At 41.0% G+C, this 25,360-nt stretch overlaps 3 protein-coding genes across 3 annotated transcripts in view; 2 read left to right on the top strand and 1 right to left on the bottom strand.

Moving 5' to 3' along the window:
* Positions 1–203: 203 nt before the first annotated feature.
* On the top strand, positions 204–5,870 carry LOC131466352 (meteorin-like protein). The gene is made up of 5 exons (XM_058639535.1): positions 204–582; positions 1,685–1,868; positions 2,469–2,694; positions 4,917–4,976; positions 5,072–5,870. The coding sequence occupies exons 1-5, from the start codon at positions 488–490 to the stop codon at positions 5,374–5,376; spliced, it is 870 nt and encodes a 289-aa protein (XP_058495518.1). The 5' UTR covers positions 204–487; the 3' UTR covers positions 5,377–5,870.
* An 8,665-nt stretch (positions 5,871–14,535) lies between these two features.
* Positions 14,536–17,466, top strand: tekt4 (tektin 4). The gene is made up of 7 exons (XM_058641484.1): positions 14,536–15,150; positions 15,571–15,641; positions 15,744–15,887; positions 16,583–16,669; positions 16,750–16,885; positions 16,977–17,131; positions 17,248–17,466. The coding sequence occupies exons 1-7, from the start codon at positions 14,623–14,625 to the stop codon at positions 17,459–17,461; spliced, it is 1,335 nt and encodes a 444-aa protein (XP_058497467.1). The 5' UTR covers positions 14,536–14,622; the 3' UTR covers positions 17,462–17,466.
* Positions 17,467–17,565: 99 nt separating this feature from the next.
* Positions 17,566–25,360, bottom strand: part of dnah1 (dynein, axonemal, heavy chain 1) — a 29,836-nt gene continuing 22,041 nt past the window's right edge. Inside the window, exons 65-77 of the mRNA XM_058641485.1 lie at positions 25,100–25,296; positions 24,864–25,008; positions 24,544–24,702; positions 24,006–24,137; positions 23,740–23,910; positions 23,357–23,536; positions 22,889–23,065; positions 21,498–21,668; positions 20,654–20,784; positions 19,720–19,864; positions 19,256–19,462; positions 18,839–19,073; positions 17,566–18,137 (exon numbers count right to left, since the gene is read on the bottom strand). Of these exons, the coding sequence (XP_058497468.1) occupies positions 18,016–18,137; positions 18,839–19,073; positions 19,256–19,462; positions 19,720–19,864; positions 20,654–20,784; positions 21,498–21,668; positions 22,889–23,065; positions 23,357–23,536; positions 23,740–23,910; positions 24,006–24,137; positions 24,544–24,702; positions 24,864–25,008; positions 25,100–25,296 (2,172 nt within the window). The 3' untranslated portion in view covers positions 17,566–18,015. The remainder of the gene's footprint in view (positions 18,138–18,838; positions 19,074–19,255; positions 19,463–19,719; positions 19,865–20,653; positions 20,785–21,497; positions 21,669–22,888; positions 23,066–23,356; positions 23,537–23,739; positions 23,911–24,005; positions 24,138–24,543; positions 24,703–24,863; positions 25,009–25,099; positions 25,297–25,360) is intronic.

Consider the following 25,360-nt stretch of genomic DNA (forward strand, 5'->3'; position numbering starts at 1 on the left):
TGATATAAAGTTTTATTTTATTTTTAAACAAACAAACAAGGTCATAAAAGCAAAGAACAACCTGCTTTTTATAACTATAATGACAATGTTATCACAAATCATGAAACCTAAGGTGAAAGATGAGATATCGGCCACTCGGATATGACCCTATCGGCTTTCCATACAGTCCGTGTGCCGCCCTGCAGAGCACACACACTCACTCACACACACACTCACACACTCACGGTCACACCTCGCGTCTTGTCAGAATGTTTTGTGGCACAGACAAACTTCTCCTCGGCTGAACCACTCGTGTAGGAGCGAAATCTGGAGGGACATTGTTTGACCGGATCGTTGCGGTCCCGCAGCTGCAGAGCGCGCGGCTGGTTTGGTTTGGTTTGGTCTGGTCTGGTCTGGTCTGGTGTGGCGTGGCGTGGCGTGGTGAGTGCGGGACACGGTGACAGCAGCCGGGGCGGACTGGGACTGGGACTGTGGCTGGGACTGCACGATGCTCCGGCCGTGGGCTGCGCCCTGGATCGCAGCTGTGCTCCTGTGTCGCGCGCTGGCACAGTATTCCAGTGACCAGTGCAGCTGGCGAGGAAGGTGAGGAGGATGAAGCCGAACAAAGGAGTGGTGGTCGGTGTGATGTTGTTATGAGTGTCCAAGAAAAGCGAAGCTCTCTCGTCCTGAAATGTTGCCACTTTGTTTCTTCAAATACTAGGAAGAGGAAAACGTGTTTTGACAAAAACAAAGAAGCTCTCTGTTTTGTTTCCACTTCACCATGACTCATTAGTAATCAGACAACGTGTGTGTTTGTGTGGCTGCCGCTGTGTTATAGAATGTTTTCATAGCATGTTATTGGAAATGCTGATGGTACTCTATAATCTATATTAATCTATAGAAGTTCTATTCAATAATAGTATATCAATGTTAGATTTTTGATGCATCAGAATGTCTTGGAAAATACTGTGTAAAATCTATTTTTGCTCCATGAGTCACGAGAAAGAGAAATGATTTAGACAGTTCTGTTCATTTTGGCACAGGCAGAAGCTTTTCTCTTAAAGCCATGGTTCTCAAAATGTGGTATGTGCACCACCACTGGTACATGAGCTTCCTCTGGTGGAAATACTGTTCTCTGATCCTGTATATACCAGGGTATGTAGGGCCAAACTGAAACATTTTTTATTTAATCTTCTGAGAATAAAGTGGTAATATTACGAGAAGACTCGTAATATGAGAATAAACTCGTAATATTACAAAAAAGTCAATATTTTCTCAGGTGGTACTTGGTGTAAAAAGTTGGAGAACCACTGCATCTTAAATGCGCTCCCTTTTTAAGATTTCAAAGCGTACTTGTGATGACAGTAATGTGATGACAGTAATCTCCTTGTTACAGCCGAATGGTGCCTTTGATCAAGTCATAAACAATGAAGACTGCACTTTGCACCCTGTGTAATTAAAGTATTGCCCACCGTAGACTTTTAACGACGTAACACCTCAGTCAGCTCTTGGTGCTGAGGAAGCGTATGTGCCTGCCAGACCTTGTCAGGCCCCATCAGTCCAAACTGAAAGTTCTAGAGAGATGCACCAGAGGCGCTTTTTCAATGTTGCAACATCTTAAACTCCCGCGAGATGTTACTTTAAAGGTTGCCTGGTTATTTTTTTGTCATTTGGCAGCAACAGTTTTTCTTCTTCTCACCTGCAGTGGTCTGAGCCACGAGTCTCATCGCAGAGATGTGGAGCAGGTCTACCTCCGCTGCTCTCAGGGATCACTGAAATGGCTTTATCCCATCGGGGCCATCATTGTCAACCTGCGGCCAAACACTGAGTCATCATCAGGACACGTGGCAGATCTCCATGTGTGCATCAAACCCCGCACTTACTCCCAGGTAGATAAGAATAATTCTTTATAATAAGAGTTCTATTCAATCACAGACCTACAGTTCTAGTGTGTAAGAAACGATGACGTCTGATGGTGAGACTGCAGAACTCTGACGTTTACCCTTCCTTTTCCCAAGCGGTTCACGCTGTGGAAACACGAGGCTACAAAAACCAAACTATTTTTACTTTAGAATCCAAATATTTCTTGATTTATTATTTTTTTCACCACTTTATAATAGGTTAGATATTAAAAGCGATGAAATGTCATCAGTTTTCTCTTTGTAGTTCTTGAAAAAGTTCATAAATGCACCAAACTTTTGTTCTTATATTTATATATATATATATATACATATATAGTCTGAAAGGTGGAACCAGTTTTTGACTGACAGCATTTGCAGAAACCTTGGTCCTGTGTGGATTATGTGAGGGAAGCCTGTAGATAAATAGCTTGTGTTTGACATCACTGCTTTACAAGTGAATAAGAAGTGTATACAAATACAAACATATTTATGGTGCATATTCTGCCAATAAACCCTCCTAAATGTTACACACTGGACCTTTAACAGTCAGAAATGAATGTGTTTTCCTCTGGCCCCTCCTTATTTCAGGGTGCTAACATGTATGTGGAGCGTGCCGGGGATCTGAGGCTGTTGGTGGCCGACGGGGACCAGGCTCTGAGCACAGTGCACTGTTTCAACCTGGCAGAGGGGGCGCTGTTTGTGGAGGCCACCCCACAGACTGACATTAGCCGCAGGATTACGGCTTTTCAGTATGAGCTCGTGCCCAGTCAGGGGCCCGGGGCACACATGTATCCGTTCCTGCAACCTGCTCTTGGTAAGTGAAAGTCTGCACGTTCTTTATTTTTCACTTCACCCCACAGAATGATTTTAGTGGCTCTGTGTATGTGTGTTTGTGTGTGTTTTGTGCTTCCACACTTGTACTTGACAATATGACCAACAGAGGCCGCCAGAGGCTTGTTGTGTGAATGGGGTAAAGTCTGCCATCTCTGATTGCCTTATTTATTTATTTTCAAGTAAACAAATGGATGACTTTACTGGTGGTGGATTCCCTCAATATACTCAATATTTGTGTATTTATTTTTGATTTTTTTCCTCTTCTGTTTCCTGGTATAATGAAAGTGAATCCGTAAACACCTAAGCCTCAAAATCTCCGTCTGAACTTTTTTTTTTTTGCTTATTTAACCATAAAAGGGCCAGACAATGTCCTGTGGGAAAGTGCTTTTGCCCATTTTTCCAGAATAACTTTCAATATCTGGCAGGGATTTACAATTTAAAGAGAAACAAACGTAGTTGTACATGAACACCAGTTTTTGCATGCTAAATTTAAAATTTGAACAGTATAAAACATATTTAAAGTAACATTTGTTTGAGTTTTTGTCTCAATGTCAAAAACAGGCCCAAAAAATGGAAACTATGCACCGGCACTTTTTCCCCTGTCTGGCGACAAAGACTCTTTCAACTTCTTACTGTTCATAGCTGACATAGCTCATAACATAGATGTCCTCATCAGTCCAAATGTGTCATCCTGAATTTTGCCATATTTTTGTCACTGTTTTCTAATTCTTTTTGTGCAATGGATTCTTCTATTATTATTATCATTATTATTATTATTATTATTATTATTATAATATGATTCGTGGCTGGGAACTTAGGCGCGTGTGCAGAGTGTCCAGGTCACAGTTTAGTGCAATTAAAGTCTGGGCATGTTACCATGTGTTTTAAAAGTCCAGTTTGACACATCAGGGTATTTTGTCATGCAAATGTTTGAAGGTCAAAGTGGTGGCATTTGCACATATGTTCATGTGTTTATTCCTATTTCTATTGTCTATTTTTGTTTTATTTCTCTCGTGGCAGAAATCTGTATCTATAAAATGTCAGTCAGTGGTGACTTTAACTCCTGTTTGGAAAATAGAAAATGGCCATTTCCCAAACTCTTCCCAAAGTTTGCACCAAAGGACTGGTAAACATTTTCTTTATTGCTTGTGCTTTGAAGTTGCATACTGGTACAGCTACACAGGTTTTGTTAAATACAACATTTCAAATTGGGCATTGCACTGAAAGCTTGTTTGTTCTTGAATGAACCAACAAAGAAACACAAATTTAAACAGATTTCCTGTGGTAATCAGTGGTAACACTGAAAAGGAACGAAATGGTCCCTGCTATCATTCATAAGGTGCTGCTCTTGTTGACCGTCCTGCTGTGTGTTGGTGTGTAAATTATATGCAATTTAAAATGTGGCTTTAAACCCGACACACAGCTCACAGACGTGAAGTGAGTGTGACAGACACAGGGTGAAGGAAAGTGCCACAGGCCACGTTGTTGTCTCGCCCTTGTTTCTTCATCTCACCTCTCACGCTGCCCTCGTCTGGCCCCCCACCCCCCACGCCACTTCCTCTCTCCCTCACCCGCCTGTGTCTCAGACAGCCTTATGAAAACAAGCAGGCCAATCAAGAGATCTTGTTAGGGTCAAGCTCAAGGGTCAGCCAATCGTCTTTCAGCTGTCAATCAGGAACCGATCCCTGCTGAAAGCCGGGAATTTGGGATAAGGCCACCCGCGTGAGTAAAGCAGTGTGCTGGAGAGGAGGGATGGCTGTATGAGACAGAGGGAAGGCGTTTTATAGCTGTTTTTATAGCTGACAGGGTCAAAGGGTAATTCTCTGATGAGGTCTCTTCCCTCACCTGCTGCTCTCACTCACGTACTCGCTGGTTCTTTTGATGTCTCACAAACACCCACCGACACAGGAAGCAGACTAAAGGTGAAACACATTGTGTGAGAGACATCAGCAGTGGTGATGTTGTTCCGGTGTGCGTGAGGAGGCCACAGCAGCGCAGCCCAAATAGTTTTCAACTTTAATGACACAGTATAATCACGGTAGATCGCTGTATAATCACGTGATCGCCAGTGTTATACATGGAACAGTGGACATTTGAGTAATACTGCTTAATAATTAGATTGAGATTAGTTTAGGTCCTGGAATGAATGTGGTTAAATGCTGTATTCTGTAAAATCATTTTTGTTTGTTTCCCGTTAAACAGTCTCCTGTAAACCCTGCTCAGACGAAGAGCTCCTCATGGCTGTGTGCACCAGTGACTTTGGTAAATACACACATTTACACACTAGTGAACATTTGCTAAGCTTTGTTAATTAATGTACTCATGCAGCTTTCCCTCTGCCTTTCCTGCCTCTGTAGCCGGAAGTGGCTTCTTTCCAGGGGTGGTGTCGGGTACTAACAATGCCGTGACACTGCGCAGGCTCTTTCGTCAGAAGAGCGGGGTGTTTTCTCGGGGCGGAGCCAGAGGGCGGACCTGGAACGGTCGCGTCAATGTTCCCTCACAGTGCGGCGTCCATCCTGGAGGGAACGAGTACCTTCTGACTGGCTCCGTCCATTTCGGTGAAGCCTGGCTTGGCTGTGCGCCTCACTACAAGGACTTCCTGAATGTGTACATCAGAGCACAGGAAGAGGGAACAAACCCCTGTCAAATAGACGCACACTGAGAGACCACAGCACAGCTGGAACTGTGCGGGACGGAGCGACATTATCTGACAGACAGATGAGGAGGCCTCCATCTCTATAGACTACTCCCGCAGACTTACCTCTGCCATGCAGCAGAAAAGACATTTTGAACCATTTTTAGTTGCGGGGCTTGAAATGTCCCAATTGGAATCTGTGCGTGTGCGTGCGTGTGCGTGCGTGCGTGTGCGTCTGCATGCGTGCATGTGTGTGTGAGAATGGATGATGAAGCTAAATTAAATTTGTGCCTTAGTTTCTGTTCTCATAACGATAATGCTTGCGTGATCATTCTTGAAATGAAAGTTTGCTTTGTAAAAAGCTTCCTGTAAAATAGGAGTCTTCTGACAGAAGTGTCCAGTATGCAGCTCTGTGAGTCTTTATGTACCAAGTTTTTGTATGTTTGTGTGTGTGTGTTTTGCTCGTGCGTTCTTTGGGTCTTTCTATTTACAGAAAATAAACCACAGTCCTTTGCCCTGTGCTTCGTTTTGTCATGTTCATTTTTTTATAATAAAGTGAAGCCGATCAAGTATGACGGCAATAGCAGGTAGCCAACAGGGGGCGCCTCCACTGCTTGCAATACATTGATTGATTGTTAATGGTCTCCGTTGTTAATTTCTTCAATTATATTTTGCCATTTAGAGGAAAAAAGGCAATAAGTCACGACACGTGGTGTGGACACCAGTGTGATTGACAGGTGTCTTCAGTGTGCGAAACGTGCGGCTGTTTAGCCTAATATTTCAAATTAATTTCCATTGTTTAATGTAGTAATGTCAGCTTTTATTTATTTCCATTTTATTGATGTTAATTATACATAGTTATTATTAACAATTCAAGTGTATGGGACAGTGTTTCTGTTACAGATAGAACTCTAGCAGTTCAAAATGACTGTCTTTTTTAGCATAATTTAAATATTTAATATCTGAAAAATCATCTCTATTCACACGACTTGACTTGTAACTTGCTTGATTCTTGTAAGAATGACTTTGGACTTGCTTGAGACTGGATTTAAAGCAAGGTGAATTTGACATAAAACCAATGTGCTTTACATAGTTTAAGATTCCTGTTATTGTTATTGGGACATTTGAACCATAAATCCATAACTAAGTGCTGTGGCCTGATTGCAGTGATTATTAGTTTTTATTTCAGTTTTTAGTTTTTATTTTAAAATGGTTGGTCGAGCCTGTTTGGGCTTGACAGGTGTAGAGCTGAAAAGAGCAGGCGGATGTGTAAATAACCTTAGACGGGTGTATGCGCACCTCTCCCTCCTCCCGCCATCAGCAGTCGTGTGCGCTTGATGCTTTCCCTCTTTCCTCAGGAAGGACAAGAATGGAAGGAATGTCCCCCTCCCTCCCACTCACACACACCCCCCCACACCCCCACCCCCACCTCCCTCTGCAGGGACGAGCCACGCGTGCTGTGTTACAAAATGAAAGCAGTCATTCTTTATTCCTGTCCACCATTATGGATTTGAGTCAGATGCAGAATGTGTGGCTGCAGCAAATGACTGTTGACTATAAGTAAAAGAAGAACGGTTTAATCAGTGCTTTCCAAAGTCTGGGCCATCGCCCACTACTGGGCCTTCAAGTTATTGCTGGTTGATATAAAAACTGTTTTATTTTTCAAGTGCATCAAAACATATTTTATTGTTCTGTACAAGTACAAAGTACTTGTTCAAGTTTACAGTTTTAGAACAAATGTTTTAACAATGTCAAGCATTGAACACGGCCTGATCTCTGTTTTTGTGTCTTTGACACAAGATAAATCAAAAAAATTCAACAAGATTTTTTAATATATATATATTTCATCAGATTGCCTAGGTTGTGCTGAAAAAAGGATAGAAGACACTATATTGCACATTCTAAAGAGCCTAAATGCTCTGATTTCTATGAAATATCGAAAGAAAACATACGTAGTGCTTCATGATCATCTGTTTCTTTTGTGTTAATGTTTTACTACATTCTTGTCAAAGAGCAAATCTGGGTGTGGGCCTTGGAAGTTTTGCAACAATTCTGGAGACCAACGTCTGGAGTTTGCAAAGCTCTGGTCTAAGTTGAAACAGAGACTGTGATGTTCTGACTCTTAGTCCCCGGCATTGACCAAAATCATCCCCCAAAAAAAACAACCCCTCATTTACCGTTATACAAATCACGGTTTACGTTTCATGTTTAGTTTTCTCCTAGTGGACTAACACCTAGCATCTTTCAAACTTCATTCGGCATTTAGCTGAGATGGTAGGGTTAAGATAAAGGGCTTTGTGTGTGTTTTTGCATGGGTATCTTTGTGAGGACCAAACAACTCCGAAACCTAAGGGAGTGAGGACACTGCTCAAAGGGGCTTTTTGAGGGTTAGGGTTTAGGGTTAGGCATTCAGTTATGATGTGAAGGTTACGGTTGGGGTTAGGGTTAGGCACTTAATTAGGGTAAGGTAAGGGGCTAGGGAATGCATTGTGTTCATGAGGGTCCTCACTATGAAGAAGCGCAAACACGTGCACGGGTGTGCGGGCCTGTACACACATTTTTGAGAGGACCTCAGAACTTACAAACCACAGGAAGTGAGGACATAATTTGGATGTATGGGATTTTTGTCACATTTTGGACGACATATTAAACTATGACTTATTTGTCAAAATTTGGACGACATACTTAGCTATGACTTTTTTGTCCATATTTGGACGACATGCTAAACCATAACTTTTTTGTCAAAATTTGGACAACATACTAAACTATGACTTGTTGTCACATTTTAGACGACATATTAAACTATAACTTTTTTGTGACATTTTGGACGACTTACTATAGTATGATTTCTTTGTCAAACATGCGACGACATACTGTAGTATGAAGTATGTCTTCAAAAAAGTCATAGGTTAGTATGTTGTCCAAAATTTGACAAAAAAGTCAAAGGTTAGTATGTCGTTCAAAATGTGACAAAAAAGTCATAGGTTAGTATGTCGTCCAAAATGTGACAAAAATGTCATAGGTTAGTATGTCGTCCAAAATGTGACAAAAATGTCATAGTATAGTATGTCGTCCAAAATGTGACAAAAATGTCATGGTATAGTATGTCGTCCAAAATGTGACAAAAAAGTCATAGGTTAGTATGCCGTTCAAAATGTGACAAAAAAGTCATAGTATAGTATGTCGTTCGAAATGTGACACAAAAGTCATAGGTTAGTATGTCGTCCAAAATGTGCCAAAAAAGTCATAGGTTAGTATGTCGTCCAAAATGTGACAAAAAAGTCATAGGTTAGTATGTCGTTCAAAATGTGACAAAAAAGTCATAGGTTAGTATGTCGTCCAAAATTTGACAAAAATGTCATAGTATAGTATGTCGTCCAAAATGTGACAAAAAAGTCATAGGTTAGTATGTCGTCCAAAATGTGACGAAAAAGTCATAGGTTAGTATGTCGTCCAAAATGTGACGAAAAAGTCATAGGTTAGTATGTCGTCCAAAATGTGACAAAAAAGTCATAGGTTAGTATGTCGTCCAAAATGTGACAAAAAAGTCATAGGTTAGTATGTCGTCCAAAATGTGACGAAAAAGTCATAGGTTAGTATGTCGTCCAAAATGTGACGAAAAAGTCATAGGTTAGTATGTCGTCCAAAATGTGACAAAAAAGTCATAGGTTAGTATGTCGTCCAAAATGTGACAAAAAAGTCATAGGTTAGTATGTCGTCCAAAATGTGACAAAAATGTCATAGGTTAGTATCTCATCCAAAATGTGACAAAAATGTCATAGTATAGTATGTCGTCCAAAATGTGACAAAAATGTCATAGTATAGTATATCGTCCAAAATGTGACAAAAAAGTCATAGGTTAGTATGTCTTCCAAAATATGACAAAAAAGTCATAGGTTAGTATGTCGTTCAAAATGTGCCAAAATCGTCATAGGTTAGTATGTCGTTCAAAATGTGACAAAAAAGTCATAGGTTAGTATGTCGTTCAAAATGTGACAAAAAAGTCATAGGTTAGTATGTCGTCCAAAATGTGACGAAAAAGTCATAGGTTAGTATGTCGTCCAAAATGTGACAAAAAAGTCATAGGTTAGTATGTCGTCCAAAATGTGACAAAAAAGTCATAGGTTAGTATGTCGTCCAAAATGTGACAAAAATGTCATAGGTTAGTATCTCATCCAAAATGTGACAAAAATGTCATAGTATAGTATGTCGTCCAAAATGTGACAAAAATGTCATAGTATAGTATATCGTCCAAAATGTGACAAAAAAGTCATAGGTTAGTATGTCTTCCAAAATATGACAAAAAAGTCATAGGTTAGTATGTCGTTCAAAATGTGCCAAAATCGTCATAGGTTAGTATGTCGTTCAAAATGTGACAAAAACGTCATAGGTTAGTATGTCGTTCAAAATGTGACAAAAAAGTCATAGGTTAGTATGTCGTTCAAAATGTGACAAAAACGTCATAGGTTAGTATACAGCCAAGGTAGCTCACTTGGTAGAGCTGCAGCCTCATGTTGAGGCTTCAGTCTGCAGTGCAGGCGGCCCTGGTTCAAATCCCACGTTGAGCTTGTTGTTCCACATTTCCTGTCTCTCACTTTACTGTCAATTAAGCGCAATGAAAAGCCCACATAGATGTTTTAGTTTTGGATGTCGTCCAAAAAAGTCATAGGTTAGTATGTCGTCCAAAATGTGACAAAAAAGTCATAGGTTAGTATGTCGTCCAAAATGTGACAAAAAAGTAATAGTATAGTATGTCGTCCAAAATGTGACAAAAAAGTCATAGGGTAGTATGTCGTCCAAAATGTGACACAAAAGTCATAGGTTAGTATGTCGTCCAAAATGTGCCAAAAAAGTCATAGGTTAGTATGTCGTCCAAAATGTGCCAAAAAAGTCATAGGTTAGTATGTCGTCCAAAATGTGACAAAAAAGTCATAGGTTAGTATGTCGTCCAAAATGTGACAAAAAAGTCATAGGTCAGTATGTCGTTCAAAATGTGACAAAAAAGTCATAGGTTAGTATGTCGTCCAAAATGTGCCAAAAAAGTCATAGGTTAGTATGTCGTCCAAAATGTGCCAAAAAAGTCATAGGTTAGTATGTCGTCCAAAATGTGACAAAAAAGTCATAGGTTAGTATGTCGTCCAAAATGTGACAAAAAAGTCATAGGTCAGTATGTCGTTCAAAATGTGACAAAAAAGTCATAGGTTAGTATGTCGTCCAAAATGTGACAAAAATGTCATAGTATAGTATGTCGTCCAAAATGTGACAAAAATGTCATAGTATAGTATGTCGTTCAAAATGTGACAAAAAAGTCATAGGTTAGTATGTCGTCCAAAATGTGACAAAAAAGTCATAGGTTAGTATGTCGTCCAAAATGTGACAAAAAAGTCATAGGTTAGTATGTCGTCCAAAATGTGACAAAAAAGTCATAGGTTAGTATGTCGTCCAAAATGTGACAAAAAAGTCATAGTATAGTATGTCGTTCAAAATGTGACAAAAAAGTCATAGGTTAGTATGTCGTTCAAAATGTGACAAAAAAGTCATAGGTTAGTATGTCGTCCAAAATTTGACAAAAAAGTCATAGGTTAGTATGTCGTTCAAAATGTGACAAAAAAGTCATAGTATAGTATGTCGTTCAAAATGTGACAAAAAAGTCATAGGTTAGTATGTCGTTCAAAATGTGACAAAAAAGTCATAGGTTAGTATGTCGTCCAAAATTTGACAAAAAAGTCATAGGTTAGTATGTCGTTCAAAATGTGACAAAAAAGTCATAGGTTAGTATGTCGTTCAAAATGTGACAAAAAAGTCATAGGTTAGTATGTCGTCCAAAATGTGACGAAAAAGTCATAGGTTAGTATGTCGTCCAAAATGTGCCAAAAACGTCATAGGTTAGTATGTCGTCCAAAATGTGCCAAAAACGTCATAGGTTAGTATGTCGTCCAAAATGTGACAAAAAAGTCATAGGGTAGTATGTCGTCCAAAATGTGACGAAAAAGTCATAGGTTAGTATGTCGTCCAAAATGTGACAAAAACGTCATAGGTTAGTATGTCGTCCAAAATGTGACGAAAAAGTCATAGGTTAGTATGTCGTCCAAAATGTGCCAAAAACGTCATAGGTTAGTATGTCGTCCAAAATGTGACAAAAAAGTCATGGGTTAGTATGTCGTTCAAAATGTGACAAAAAAGTCATAGGTTAGTATGTCGTCCAAAATGTGACAAAAATGTCATAGTATAGTATGTCCTCCAAAATGTGACAAAAATGTCATAGTATAGTATGTCGTTCAAAATGTGACAAAAAAGTCATAGGTTAGTATGTCGTCCAAAATGTGACAAAAAAGTCATAGGTTAGTATGTCGTTCAAAATGTGACAAAAAAGTCATAGGTTAGTATGTTGTCCAAAATTTGACAAAAAAGTCATAGTATAGTATGTCGTCCAAAATGTGACAAAAAAGTCATAGGTTAGTATGTCGTCCAAAATGTGACAAAAAAGTCATAGGTTAGTATGTCGTCCAAAATGTGACAAAAAGGTCATAGTATAGTATGTCGTCCAAAATGTGACGAAAAAGTCATAGGTTAGTATGTCGTCCAAAATGTGACAAAAAAGTCATAGGTTAGTATGTCGTTCAAAATGTGACAAAAAGTCATAGGTTAGTATGTCGTCCAAAATTTGACAAAAAAGTCATAGTATAGTATGTCGTCCAAAATTTGACAAAAAAGTCATAGGTTAGTATGTCGTCCAAAATTTGACAAAAAAGTCATAGGTTAGTATGTCGTCCAAAATTTGACAAAAAAGTCATAGGTTAGTATGTCGTCCAAAATGTGACAAAAAAGTCATAGGTTAGTATGTCGTGCAAAATGTGATGAAAAAGTCATAGGTTATAGTATGTCGTCCAAAATGTGACAAAAAAGTCATAGTATAGTATGTCGTCCAAAATTTGACCAAAAAGGCATAGGTTAGTATGTTTTGTCACATTTTGGACAACATACTATAGTATGACTTTTTTGTCATATTTTGGATGACATACTATAAACTATTATATTTTTGTCACATTTTGGACGTCATACTAAACTATGACTTTTTTGTCATATTTTGGACAACATACTAATCTATGACTTTTTTGTCAAAATTTGGACAACGTACTAAACAATGAATTTTTTGTCACATTTTGGACGACATACTAGTATTTCTTTAAGGTCATGGTTAGGTTAAGAGTTCGGGTTAGGCATTGGGATGTTGTGATTAAGGGGGGTTAAGGCGAGGGTAAGGGGCCGTGCAATGCATTATGTCCTCACTGAGAAGGCTGTTCAATAACGTGCATGTGTGTTTGTTTTTTGGGTTGTAGTTTGAGCACACACACATACACACACACACGCTGACATGCAAACATGCTACATTGCAGAAACCCAGCCCATAACAGCAACACCCAACATCCCTTGGCAACAGCCCAGCTCGCCTTGGCATCCTCGCTAATTCGGGACACACTTATCCCCCTGCACTGGAGTCTTAATTTCAAACTTCCAGTGTGAGATATGGAAACAGTTTGTGCTGCAGTATGCGACAGGCACAGCTGAGCGGTCAGCTGGAGACCAGGGAATAGCTGAGCTCAGGGAGAGAGAGAGAAAAAACACCCCCGCATGCTTTTACCCACATATACCACCCACGGTATTTTATTATGCAGTGATCGTGGCAGGGTCAGTCGTCGTGTTTGAGTTTCATTTTCACACAGCTGATTTAATTAAACTGTCTTCCTGGACACTGATGCACATAAAGGTGATACGTGTAAGACCTGTATTTAATTAACATTTAAAATGACCATGATGTGTCACCACGAATAAATCACCAATCACAGTTAGTTTTGTGTGTTTTCATGGCAACCCTGACAAATACAAAACAGCTGATGATGCTGTTTATTAGCTATGACGCTTTAGTGAACTAATTGTTTTCGAACATAAAGTCTAAAAAAAAGTTAATTGGAACATCATTAAATTGTGTGTATTATTAATGACAATAATTGTAAAGACACCAGAGATGAACTACCTAATTGTTAGTTATTATTGAGAGGCTGGTAACTGGATAGATTTGAGATATTTTGCCGAAAGATTTAAATAAACTGAACATAATCTCTATATAATTTGTAGGGAAACAAATGTAATTCACTCCTGTCACAGGGGTGTGTGGAGACATTCGGCTGGAGTACATGTCGATGTTTGAAATGTGAATTTACAAAGAAATGAGAGGCTGAGTTTGTTTCACTTTAATACCACCACACGCCGTCATTTGACTCTTACAAAATGAGATCAGCAATCCAAGTCGGTGTCGGTCAGAAAGCAACCGTGCACAAGTTTAGGATTGTTAAAACGTTGTCATCTAAATACAGGAGTGAGAGGGTTTGCAATTTTACTTGTGACTCATCGTGGGAGTGACATTTCCTTTGAAATTAGACATGCACAACGTTGATGTGTGAAAAGCTGCTGTTCACCTGTTTTCTGTAAAAAAAATCATGCCTAGTGCCATAATCTTAGTGTTGTTTTTGTATATGCCTGTTTTTTCCAGCCCACATTACAAATACACCTGTGTTGTTGGACTGGCTGTGTTTGTAATGTGGCATTACTGGAAAGTCTGTCAATCTGAATGAGCTGATGTCGGAAAACCTGATTGATGAAAGGTTTTATGGGTGGATGGAGGTCATAGGCTTGGGTCCAGTTGCACAAAAGCACATGATCAGACCTCTGGTCACAGTGAGCCCTCTGCTGGCTCTGTTTGGATGTTGCACAGAATTCTGTGTCAAACTAAGAGAATTCTGTATGATGGGAGGCGTGTTATTTAGTAGAGAAGAAACAATTACTTGATTATTAATCGATCAGTAAATGAATCATCAACTATTTGGATAATCGGTTTGAAGCTTTTTTCATTATTAAAACATTATTTCCAGCTTCTTAAATGTGAATATTTTCTAGTTTCTGTCATTTTTTTAGCTTCTTAAATGTGAATATTTTCTAGTATGTGAATATTTTCTAGTTTCTTTGATGTTTCAGCTTCTTAAATGTGAATATTTTCATCTTTTGCTGACTCCATCTACATATTGGTTTTTTTTACATAGTGCATTGAGGATGTCGCCACTGGGTCTGACCCTGACAACAGGTGTAACTAGGCAACAGTAAAACAAAGACAAAACAAACAAAGCTGCTGAAGGGCTGGACTGTGCATCACTGGTGACACTTTCAGACTATTTTGTTTTATATCTTTTATTCCTTGTGATTTAATTTGCGTAAAGCATGAGCTCTGAGGTTTTAGTGTCACGGCCACACTGTGACAGCAGGGCTGTGGCGTTGATGGTCCCGGAGCAGAATCCTCCTGTGGAGCCCGAGGTCCCGCAGCTGTCCTCGGGCTCAGCCACCGCCGGGTACCGCTCGGCTAAGTACACCCCACCCGAGTGGTTCTCCAACTGCCACACAATCCTCCAACAGGCCGGTGCGGACTGCCGCGAAGCCCAGAGCGTCCAGCGACTGTCCAAGACTCTGCACTGGGACACCGAGGCTGCCACCCAGAAGACACAGGCTGAGGGGACGCGTCTGCTGGGAGACAGGCTGCAGGACATCCACCACTGGAGGTCTGAGCTGCAGCGGCACATCGAACGGCTGCAGGCCGACACCGCCTCGCTGTTGGCGCTGAAGACGCGGTTGGAGAAGGCGCTGGACGCCACCGAGACTCCGTACGCAATAAGCGTGGATAATCTGAACTGCAGGACGAAAAGACAAGGTCCAGACCTGGTCAGAGACTCTGTGGAGGAGGAGCTGTTAAAGGTGATTGTGTTTTCAAAAGTATCACTGGATGTCAGGGGCTTGCAAACATTTCAGGGGGCAGGGGCACAAGTGAAAAAACGGCACCCCCTCTCAATTATTATTTAAAAAAAACAAAAACATTACACTGGCAACTTTTGTACTTTATATTATTTAATTTAATTTAGTGCACATAAACTGTACAGGTATACAAGGGCAATGTGTACTAACAAGACATGAAGATTAGTGATAATGATCTAAAACACCTATATAGACTAAAATTTAAATTAAAATTTGTCTCAGTACATATAGCAACTTGTATTATAGAGCTCCGGGTGCCCACACACACACAGAAATGATACATTTTCTGCGTCCCAACATATACATGGTAATATAGTATATGATCAAGTACAATAGAACTCAACATGCCTGATTGTTTTGCAGGAAGTGGACTTAATCAGAAACATCCAGGCCCTTTTGAAGAAGACAACGGCCCAGGTTGTCACTCAGATCAAGTAAGTCTCCACTCCCGTCCACTGAAGGTCAAACTGCCTGATATGTGGCTCAAGCTGCCATCATTTGATGTCTGTATATTTGTGTTCGTGTGTGCGTATCAGAAGGAACAGAGAGGCCAAGCAGACGTTAGAGTTGGACTGGTCCGATAAGTACGAGGCCTACAATTTCGATGACCGTTGTGGAAGATACAGTAACACAAGTCCAGATACGCAGCGCCATGCCAGCTCAGCCTCCATGCAGGATCAGTGAGTCTTTCTCTGCGTGTGAATGCTTGAGGACCTGAGTCACAGATATCCAAATGTGTTAAACAGACACTCTCTCTCTCTGGGTTAGGGTTAACCCTCTCAATCAGAAATATAACAAAAGACATAGTTTGATGACAGCGGGAAGCAGCATTGACTACTACAATGAGTAGTCGTGATTCATTAGTGACACACAAAGGAACAAAAAAACAAGACACGCTGAATGTTTCATAGATGGTTTTTCCTCCCGAAGATTTAGCAGAGATGGGTGACACTGATGAAAACATTAAAAGTTCCATTCATTTCCATTGATTTAAAGCATGGTACTGCCCCCTTTTTTAACATTATTTCCTAGGGTTCACCACAAACTTTCAGAACTGAAGAAGCCTCTTAAATGAGAGATGCAACATCCTCAAGAAAAACGTCATGTCCAGTTGCTACCAACAAATGTGTTTTGGATAACGATGACCTGGTTGAAGCCTCCCCCATAATGCAAGGCCTAAAGTACATATACAAGGCTTGTTCTAAGGCAACAAAAACCAAACCATGTTTGTTGTTTAAAGCACTTATACAAGTACACAAACACACTTATGGGTAGTTCACTATCAGTTGTTCAATATCTGTCAATTAACCCTCCTAAAATGTTACCCACTGGACCTTTGTATGTGTTGGTAAGTAAAACTTCTGGTCTGCCGCAGAGTGTCTAACCCTGCGTCATGGACAAAGTTCACTCAGGACAACCTGAGTGTGGCTGTGCAGGAGGAACAGGCCACCAGCAATCTCAGGTCAGACTTTGTATATGCTGCTACAGTCACAGTAGCATTATGATTTATCACTGACCGCTCATGCTGTTTTTGTGTGTCAGAATGCTGGTGGAGCAAGTTCTCCGGGACACCACAGAGGATCTGAGAGCTCAGTGCTCCAGCGTGGACCAAGCCTTTAGCCAGCGCTGTGTAGAGATGATTGAGGCCAAAGCCCAGCTGGAGATTAGGCTCACCGAGGTAGACAGGCAGACAGAGAGACAGACAGAGGAAGAGGGAAAATGACCAGCTGGTTGATTGATCCACTGTGCAATCATGTGTGTATGTGCAGGTCCTGGAGCAGATTGGGGCTCAAGAGAGGAACATTGTAGCTCTACAGCAAGCCATCCACAGTAAAGAGGCTCCACTGAGAGTTGCTCAGTCCAGGCTTTATGTGCGCTCCCTCAGACCCCACATGGAACTCTGCCGGGATGAGCCTCAACTCAGGTGCGCGCACACACACACACACACACACACACACACTGGTTCACAGAGCTGTCAACTTGTTTGATATGAAAAATGAGAGCTTCTTCTTCCTGCCCATTCACTGCCCACGTCTGCAGTTTGGAGGGGGAGGTGAGGCAGATTGATGCCACTGTGGCGTCTCTGCAGCAGCAGCTGAGTGACGCCAGAGGCTCTTTGTCCCACCTGGAGGAGTCACGCATGGCCCTGGAGAAGGACGTAAACTGTAAAACCCACTCTCTGTTCGTCGACAGAGACAAGTGCATGACTCGCCGCGAGCGATTCCCGACAGTCTCTACTCTGTCAGGATACTGAAGTCAGCGGTGTTGTTTGGAAAATCTTAAATTAGAAAGAATCCAGAATTCTTTGTTGCGTGATGTGTCAATGGTTGCTGAAAAAAACTTAAAAAACTTAAAAGATAACGTTTTGGTTTTTTTAATCTCAAAAAACACCAGCACCGAATCATTTCAACCAGGTTATTATCATCAACATATTTGAATAAAATTGAAAAGATGGTTATGAAGAGATTGAATTATTGCACAAAATTTATTCCAGCAGTCATCGTAGCTGTGAAATGAAGGATAAAGCATACACACAGTAATGGCGTGTTTTTACCGGCTCACCTCGGCACGGCACAGTTAAGTTGCATTTCCACTAGCATAGTACCTGGTACCTCATGGAGGAAGTACTGAATAAACAGTTTTAATTAACTGATTCTAATGACTCAGTTACACTGAAAACCACAGCTTTACGAGTGACTAATTTGTGTTTGTCGCATGTAAAATTAAGTCACCGCAGTAGTGGAAAACCGACCTAAACCGTGCTGTGGCGGAGTCGAGGTGAGGCGAGCTGGGACCATATGTGTGTGTTCAGTAGTCCAGTGCACATATGAGTGCGACTCCCCTTTTGATCCAGTGTCCCTGACTGTGATCTGTAGGCAGCTCCACTGACATCACATAGTTGGTGGAATGACCGGTGGTGGAGAGTGTCCCTACAAAAGCACACAGGACATTTCACTGACATGAAGAAGACACTTAACACTCTTTTCCAAGCAGTCTAATGGGCTGTCGGTGGAAACTACACTTTCAGACTCTTTGGGAAATAAACTGGAGTCTAATTTTGGTAAATAGTAAAACCACTAAAAGAAGATAAACACAAACGAGTAACTGTCTGTACATACTCGGCAAGAACAGAGAAATGTGTTATTATTCTTGAGGTGGCAACAACAAGAACAAAGTTACTTCTGGCCAGGACATTTCATACTTCAAAAGAAACTCCTGGGAGTCCTCATAGAGAAAGACAACATTTCCACATTAACCACGCCAACTTCAAATTTCTGGCCAATCACATAATGAAACACCACACAAGTAAAAAAAATAGTTCTGCACAGATGTGTCAAGAACAAGTTGCAAGAACTCCCAAAACAGGGCTGCAATAAAGTCATGAAGTCATTATTTTCTCACAGCCTTTCGGAGAGAGAGAACACATTTCTCTGTGCTTGCCGAGTACGTACAGGCCTTAAGCCCCCCCAACACATAGTCACTCTGACAAACAGTTAACTACATGAGCAACATCTCCACAGACATGGGCTAAAACTAAACTCCTTACCTATTTTATTTTTGCAAAATAGCTTGTTAGTTATAACATAGATTCACTGAATCACGCTCAGATACTGCGTGTGTGTGTGTTTACCAGCACGTGTCAGGGTCTTGTAGACGGGACAGACGTAGACCCCAGAGGTCGACGGCTTGTGGTTGGGTTTGGGGATCAGCCAGATGACGGCCATTTTTGTGTGGAGCTCCTTGGGCTTGGACTCTTTGAGCTGAACTGCACTACTGTCCCAGTGAGCGCCCTCCAGAAACAGACCATGGACGTAGCAGCCCACGTTTGGTTTCTCTGTTATCTCTGACACGGACGCCACTATCACCTATGGGATGAATAAGTACATCAGAGACGGGTAAGACACTGGTTCACAGTTGACAAACAAAACAACAACTCCCATGATCCCATGCCAGACTGTACGTGCTAAGAAACACTGTACACATTGGTATTGTTATACTCAACAACGGCAGCGACACATGAGGCGAGACACACAGCTTACTGTCTGACCTCAAAGTCAAAACCGATGGTGTCGATGGAGGCGCTGTAGCGGCGGGCGTAATTCTGAAGGGTTCCAGTGAGAAAAGCCTGTGGGAAAAAGAAGCCACTGATCCAGAAGACAGGCGGAATGCCATCACGGATCCATCTTTGCAGGAAAGTGATCCTCTGAAGCAGGTCTGACACCCAGGAGGCCAGAGGCTTCAGGGAGGGGTAAGCCTGGAGGGAGACAGATACACAGCCCAGTCACAAGGTTGAAGGTAGAGAGCAGATCATAGAATTATTAACAGAGTAGAAAATAGCCTCCCTGTTTATAGAGCAGCTCAGTATAGGGATAAATATCATGTAGATTAAAAATCTCCAAATTGTCTTTTCATGTGATGAATTTGCTATTATTTGCCCTCTGACTACTGGCTGCTCGTATACAGTAAGAAAGATCAGACGGACGACATCTGTCATGAGTCGGTGTGTCTTGCCTTGGATTTCCACACATCAGGGACTGTGTTGCTGAACAGGCTCTGGGCCATGAGCTCCAGTTCTGATGACATCACCACTAAACCCTTCAGAGCCTTCACAATGTCACTGAGACTCTGAGAGATGACCAGCAGCAACTTGTTATATCTGAAAGACGTGAAACACACAAAGAACACGGTCAAAGGCGTAAAGATGATTTCAACAGTCGCAAAATCCTGTTCCTATTGTTTATTCAATAAAAGAAAGTGTACATTCTGATAAATGTTGAAAAGGCTCATTCTCCGGCCCAAGATGGAGTAAAACGCTAAATAAGCCTGGTGTTACAGCACAAGTAATAAGTAAGACTAATAAGTCATTCATGGCAAAACAGAGTTCATAAAGGTAAACTGAATTGTTCCTAAAGACAAGCTGCACACCAAACCAGACCATCATCAAACATAATATAAGAATCTGAAATAATCTGTCCAACCAAACTCACTTTAGTTAAGTTGATGACAGTCACAGCTGCTTGTAAGCATGCCTAAATTGCTGTATCATGACAAAGCCATAATATACTGTAACTATGGTGACTAGCTTTGACTGTTAAAGGGTAACATTTCAGCTGCCAGTCCTAAATAAAGATATTACATCTAATCTTTATTTATTGTATTCTGGGGTCCTTTCTATTTAGATAGAACAAAAAAAGGCGTGGAAAAAAATGATCATGATCATAAAGTGATCATCTGATTTTAGGTTAGTTATTTTAGTTTCATTTTAATTTTAACTTAGGTAAAAGAACTTAACTTTTTGCAATCATTTTTAACTATTACATCTAGTCTCAATTCTAATTGTAAGATGTAAGAAAATACACTTTGACCTTGAGGAGAAGGGTGACTTGAGCAGCAATGAGGCAAAGGCGCATACTATACTACATCCAGGGGAGTTGTGTGATGTTACCTGATGACCTCCTGGATGAGCACGGTGTTCATGGACTCCTCATAGAGGACCGGGTATTTTTCCATCACTTCGTGGACACTGAAAGGCTGAGGGATCTTTTCAGAGATGCCTGCCACTTTCTCCTCCACTATCTGCAACACAGGAGATCACAAATGCGACAAGTCTTAGCCATAGTCCAGATACTCAGGAAAGGTCCTGTATCTTGACATAGGATGTATTTTTCTGGTATAGTAAGTATGTTGGGAAAACCTCTTCCTGAAAATCTGTAGAACACTTCTTGGCAAACGGTCATAATGAGCAGGTTTACCCCCAGTGCTTGACAACATGTAATATGGTCCTTTTTTTATGGTACACCGCTTTCACACCATGGCAATTATTGTTGCCAAGGTTCGATTTTTGTTTTATTTAATTTAATTTGTATATAATTTTAGTTTTTTTTTTTTTTTTTTTTTTAATTGTGTGCATGTTTATTGTTCTTTTGGGTAAATGGTTTGAATTTATGTAGCACTTTTCTCGTCTTGATAACGCTGCGTTACAATACAGTTTTGCCTTTCACCCATTCACACCCATCCACTCACACTTTCATACAGCGCATCTACTGTATGTGCAGCAGGAGCAACGTGGGGTTAAGTGCCTTGCCCATGGACACATCGGCGTGTAGACTACTGTTTTTATTTTTATTTTATTTTCAGATTTTTAGTATTTCTTTTGAACAGAAGGCCACCCAAATTTACAAAATGCCTGTCCATAAAATTTGAAAAAAAGAGAGCGCATGATTACACGACACGCCACTCCCATTCGTGTACTAATGAGCACAACACAGCAAGACAAACAATATATTTACCTCTTCTTGAGTTTTTCCCCCAGCAGACATGCCCCGAGGCTGCAGGCGAACCACAGTTTCCAGCAGGGTGAAGGTCTCGTTTTGGGCAAAGCTGATGTTTGCATTGTCATGGAGACCAAAGATCTCTGGTGGATCGTTGATGGGCAGGCCACGAATGTATGTCAGGTAACCCTAGGGTCAGGATTGCCAGAACAACTTGTCACTCGCTGACTTCATCTGTTCAACATTTGTTTGACATTCAGGATTTTGAAGCCCTTCATTTGTCAGTGAGGCACTTTTTTCATGTAATATGATGAAATCTTCTTCATGTCTGTTTTGCCATCAATAAATAACGTGTAGTATAGTATGGAAAGGTTTTCATCAGCAGGCAATACTGCAACCAGTGATTCCATCTCTTTCCTTGTGCTCTCTCGTCAAAACTCCACCCTAAAAACATGGGTGACACACTGCCAGAAGCAGAGTGGAGGAGAGAGAGCGCTGTGGAGACAACGTCACTGACACTGACTACATCATGTCTGAATCGCCTACAGTAAAACGCTAAACATCTCATAATGAACCGGGATGAATTCACTGAATCACAAATCCACTGATCCAGTGAATTCATCATTCAGTGCTCATGACACTAGATTGTTTTCTTTTTTTCTTCTTAAGTTAGTGTGTTAATGTGAGTGTCAAAATAACCTTCAGACATACAGTCTGCAGCTCTGCCGGGAATTAACCTGCACAACAGCTACTCAGGTGACATGACAGAATACTTACAGTCTTATTCCTTTCACCTCCTTGTTTGCAGAGGGTAGCAAGAACAGAGAAAACAGCGTTTCTGTTACTGTGAACTCCTTACAAAAAGAAACTCACACAAACTCTAAAAAGTTCCAAAAATTTTTACAATTTCTAATGTATTTGTTACCTCTTTAGGACCTTTTCTGGCATTAACACTGACTTTGTCAGGACTAGTAGTCCTCATGGAGACCAAAACTGGGTCCTAAGGAGGCAGAACCTCATTTCTGAAGAACTGGTTAAGTTTAGAGGTAAGATTTGAGTTGTGGTTATGTTAAGGTTAGGGTTAGACATTGACTGGTTATGGTTAAGGGTTAAGGCTGTCGAAATAAATAAAATAAATATAAATAGCTGCACAAACCCATGTGTGTTGATTCGGCTCACACAGTAGACTACGTAAAAATGTTTACTAGGGATTTAATAAAATCCCAAATAAACCATAATTATCTTCCAAAGATTTTTGTTGACTCATCAGATACATGCATCACTTCCTATTATCTACAGAGGTGATACAGTCACTCTACATAGTACACACAGCTTTGGAGCACGACTGCAGTACATTTATCATCATGATGTTCTGAGTGCTCTCTGTTTCCTTTTTCCCAGTGACCAACCTTGATATCCAGATCTGTGTCTATCTGCCGGTAGACTCCAGATGTGGAGTAGACATGATCATCAGAAAGAACTGCAGGACAGTAGAAGTCTTCCAGCACGCTGAGCAGACATCGTCTGTCCCAATCATCAGTCACGCGGCCGCCATAGTTGATCTCCCCTGCAGTGTATTTTAGCACCTGGACAAATGAACGCACACGTTGACTGACTGAAAAAAACTATAACCCAAAGAAATATTGAGATTTTGGCAATGATCCAGATTCGGATACAGGATTTTTTTTTTTTTTTTTACAACAAAAGTTAACCGACGAGAAGGGAATTTGTTATTACTGATAATAATTCTGTTGAAAATAATTAAAAATAATTTGCTGTGGAACAGTAATGGACATGTGTAACTCACAAGAGGATTGAGAAAACTGGGGCAAACAGAACAAGAACAACAAAACAAGAAAGAGCTTTCCCTCCACCACCTTGTATGGGATGTCCTGGTACTCGTCCAGGAACATTTTGAGCTGGCTGATGCAGATGTTCAGGTCTCCGTCTGTGAACTGGTAAGGAATGTTGAAGCCCAAAGGGCCAAACTTCCTTCGCTCCAAAACAATTCCATGGAAGAGACACAGAGACAGCAGCAAAGACTTGAAGTTTGTCATCTGTTGAGGCGAAGAGAACAGTGAGCAGAGGAGAAAAGTTGAAAATACGGCACTGTTCATGGAAAATCAGGCCAAAAGTACTACAAAACAACACAAGACAAAAACAAAATTGATCCAAAGAAGCTGATTTTCTCGTAAAAGTAAATGATAAGGGTGAAAAGATAATGAGCATGAATGGACTCAGTGGGAGGGATCAGACAGACCTTGGTGGAGGAGGAGATGAAATCATTATTCAGCCTCAGGTAGGTTTTCTGTAGGTTGGCCTTGATGCCTCTAGGAGGCTCAATGGTCATCTTGGAACCATTTTGTAGAATGGACACTGGGAACTTGTTGCTGGGGAGACTTGTGAGCCACAGACGGAAATCCTTGTGAACCTGAAAAGAAGGTTAGACATGCAATCACCATAAGGAGAAAAACACTGGTTAGACACACATGCAGTAGTATATTCTGTTTGTGTGTATTTTCTGACCCTTGCTGGATTAATGTTTTCGATTAGTCTCTCCATTGATGGCATCCAGCTGGGGGCCAGGTGACAGTTTTGGAAAAAGACCCACTGACCTCTCTCCATGGCAGCATGCATCATAGTTTCAGCCAAGGGACCCTGAATCACACCAGCAAAATCTAATTAAGTGAGGTTTCAGAGCACTCAGTTAAATGTAAGTTGAGGACAGGATGATGCAACAGTACAACACCAGTCTCAATTCTAATATATGGCGTGGAGAGTGTGTGGCTGTTGACTGGGGCTTTTAGGACAATGAGTTTGGATGTATCTTAAACCCTGCACATATTTGTTTTAATTGTCTCAATTGTAGAGTCTTGGAAGATCAAGAAACGTAAGTGTTATTGTCCTGCAGTGCAGAAACAATCAAACTAAACAAACAAACGAAATATGTTACACTGTCTCAGGCTTTGGTCAGAAAATAGAGAATAAAAATTGTTCATTAACAAGGTTCTGTAAACAAGTGGCTTGTGGCTTTCCCCAAAGTCAAAGGCAGTGCACAAAGTACCTGGCCCTGGCCCAGAGAGATTGCATTCATTTTCTTGGAGAACTGCATGACGTCAGCAAACTTGTAGAGGTCTGCAGCGGGGTCAGTGCCCGGGGAAAGGACAAATATAAGGGGAGTGGAAGGAGACGACTCTTTAAACACCACCGACAGGTCTGATGTCTGTAAAAAGAGAGAGAGAAAAGGACTCATAAGCCATAAATACCACTCATATATACTGTGCAGCAAACACACAATTATTATAACTTATTTTTAGCACTTGCTCAAAAAAGAGATGATATACTGTATCTCAAGGGGTCATTCCTAAAGAAATAAATCTCCACCTGAGGTTCTATGAAGTGCTGTCCCAGCTGAGCTGAGACAAAGTCCTGCAGGCCTTGAATGACGCAGTCAGGCCTCAGACAGCGCAGGATCAACAGCTTCTGGAAGGAGTCTAGCTCTGTGTCCCACTGCTCTGGGAGCATCTCCCTGGAGGTAAGCAAAACATTCATCCACACAATGTTAGACACTGACAGCTTCTCCTGCAGGAACGACATTGTGCTTTACAGTGTGGACGGACCTGTGAGGCTGATTGCTGTCAAACATTCTCTTGAAAGCCTGCAGATGTTTGGTGAAGCTCTCTGCCAGGTTGTTGAAGTTATCCAGAGCACTGAGGGCCACTATGTCCCGCCATGCCCGCTCTGAAAGCCAGCTCACTGCCGGGTTGGTCATCTCCTGGGCAGGGGTTCCTCCAGATAGCAGGAATCGCCACTCAGCCTGACACAGATTCATTAACAAGTGTATTTGTATTCTCTTGTACGAGCTCCAAGAGATTAAATTA

This window comes from Solea solea, chromosome 10 (assembly GCF_958295425.1).
Source record: "Solea solea chromosome 10, fSolSol10.1, whole genome shotgun sequence".
Taxonomy (NCBI): domain Eukaryota; kingdom Metazoa; phylum Chordata; class Actinopteri; order Pleuronectiformes; family Soleidae; genus Solea; species Solea solea.

Excerpts from the sequence above, each read along its gene's own strand:
- LOC131466352 (XM_058639535.1), top strand. The coding sequence starts at position 488 with ATGCTCCGGCCGTGGGCTGCGCCCTGGATCGCAGCTGTGCTCCTGTGT. Across the intron at positions 2,695-4,916 it reads GTTCCTGCAACCTGCTCTTG|TCTCCTGTAAACCCTGCTCA; the intron begins GTAAGTGAAAGT and ends CCCGTTAAACAG. Across the intron at positions 4,977-5,071 it reads TGTGTGCACCAGTGACTTTG|CCGGAAGTGGCTTCTTTCCA; the intron begins GTAAATACACAC and ends CTGCCTCTGTAG.
- tekt4 (XM_058641484.1), top strand. The coding sequence starts at position 14,623 with ATGAGCTCTGAGGTTTTAGTGTCACGGCCACACTGTGACAGCAGGGCT. Across the intron at positions 15,642-15,743 it reads CAGGTTGTCACTCAGATCAA|AAGGAACAGAGAGGCCAAGC; the intron begins GTAAGTCTCCAC and ends TGTGCGTATCAG. Across the intron at positions 16,670-16,749 it reads CAGGCCACCAGCAATCTCAG|AATGCTGGTGGAGCAAGTTC; the intron begins GTCAGACTTTGT and ends TTTGTGTGTCAG.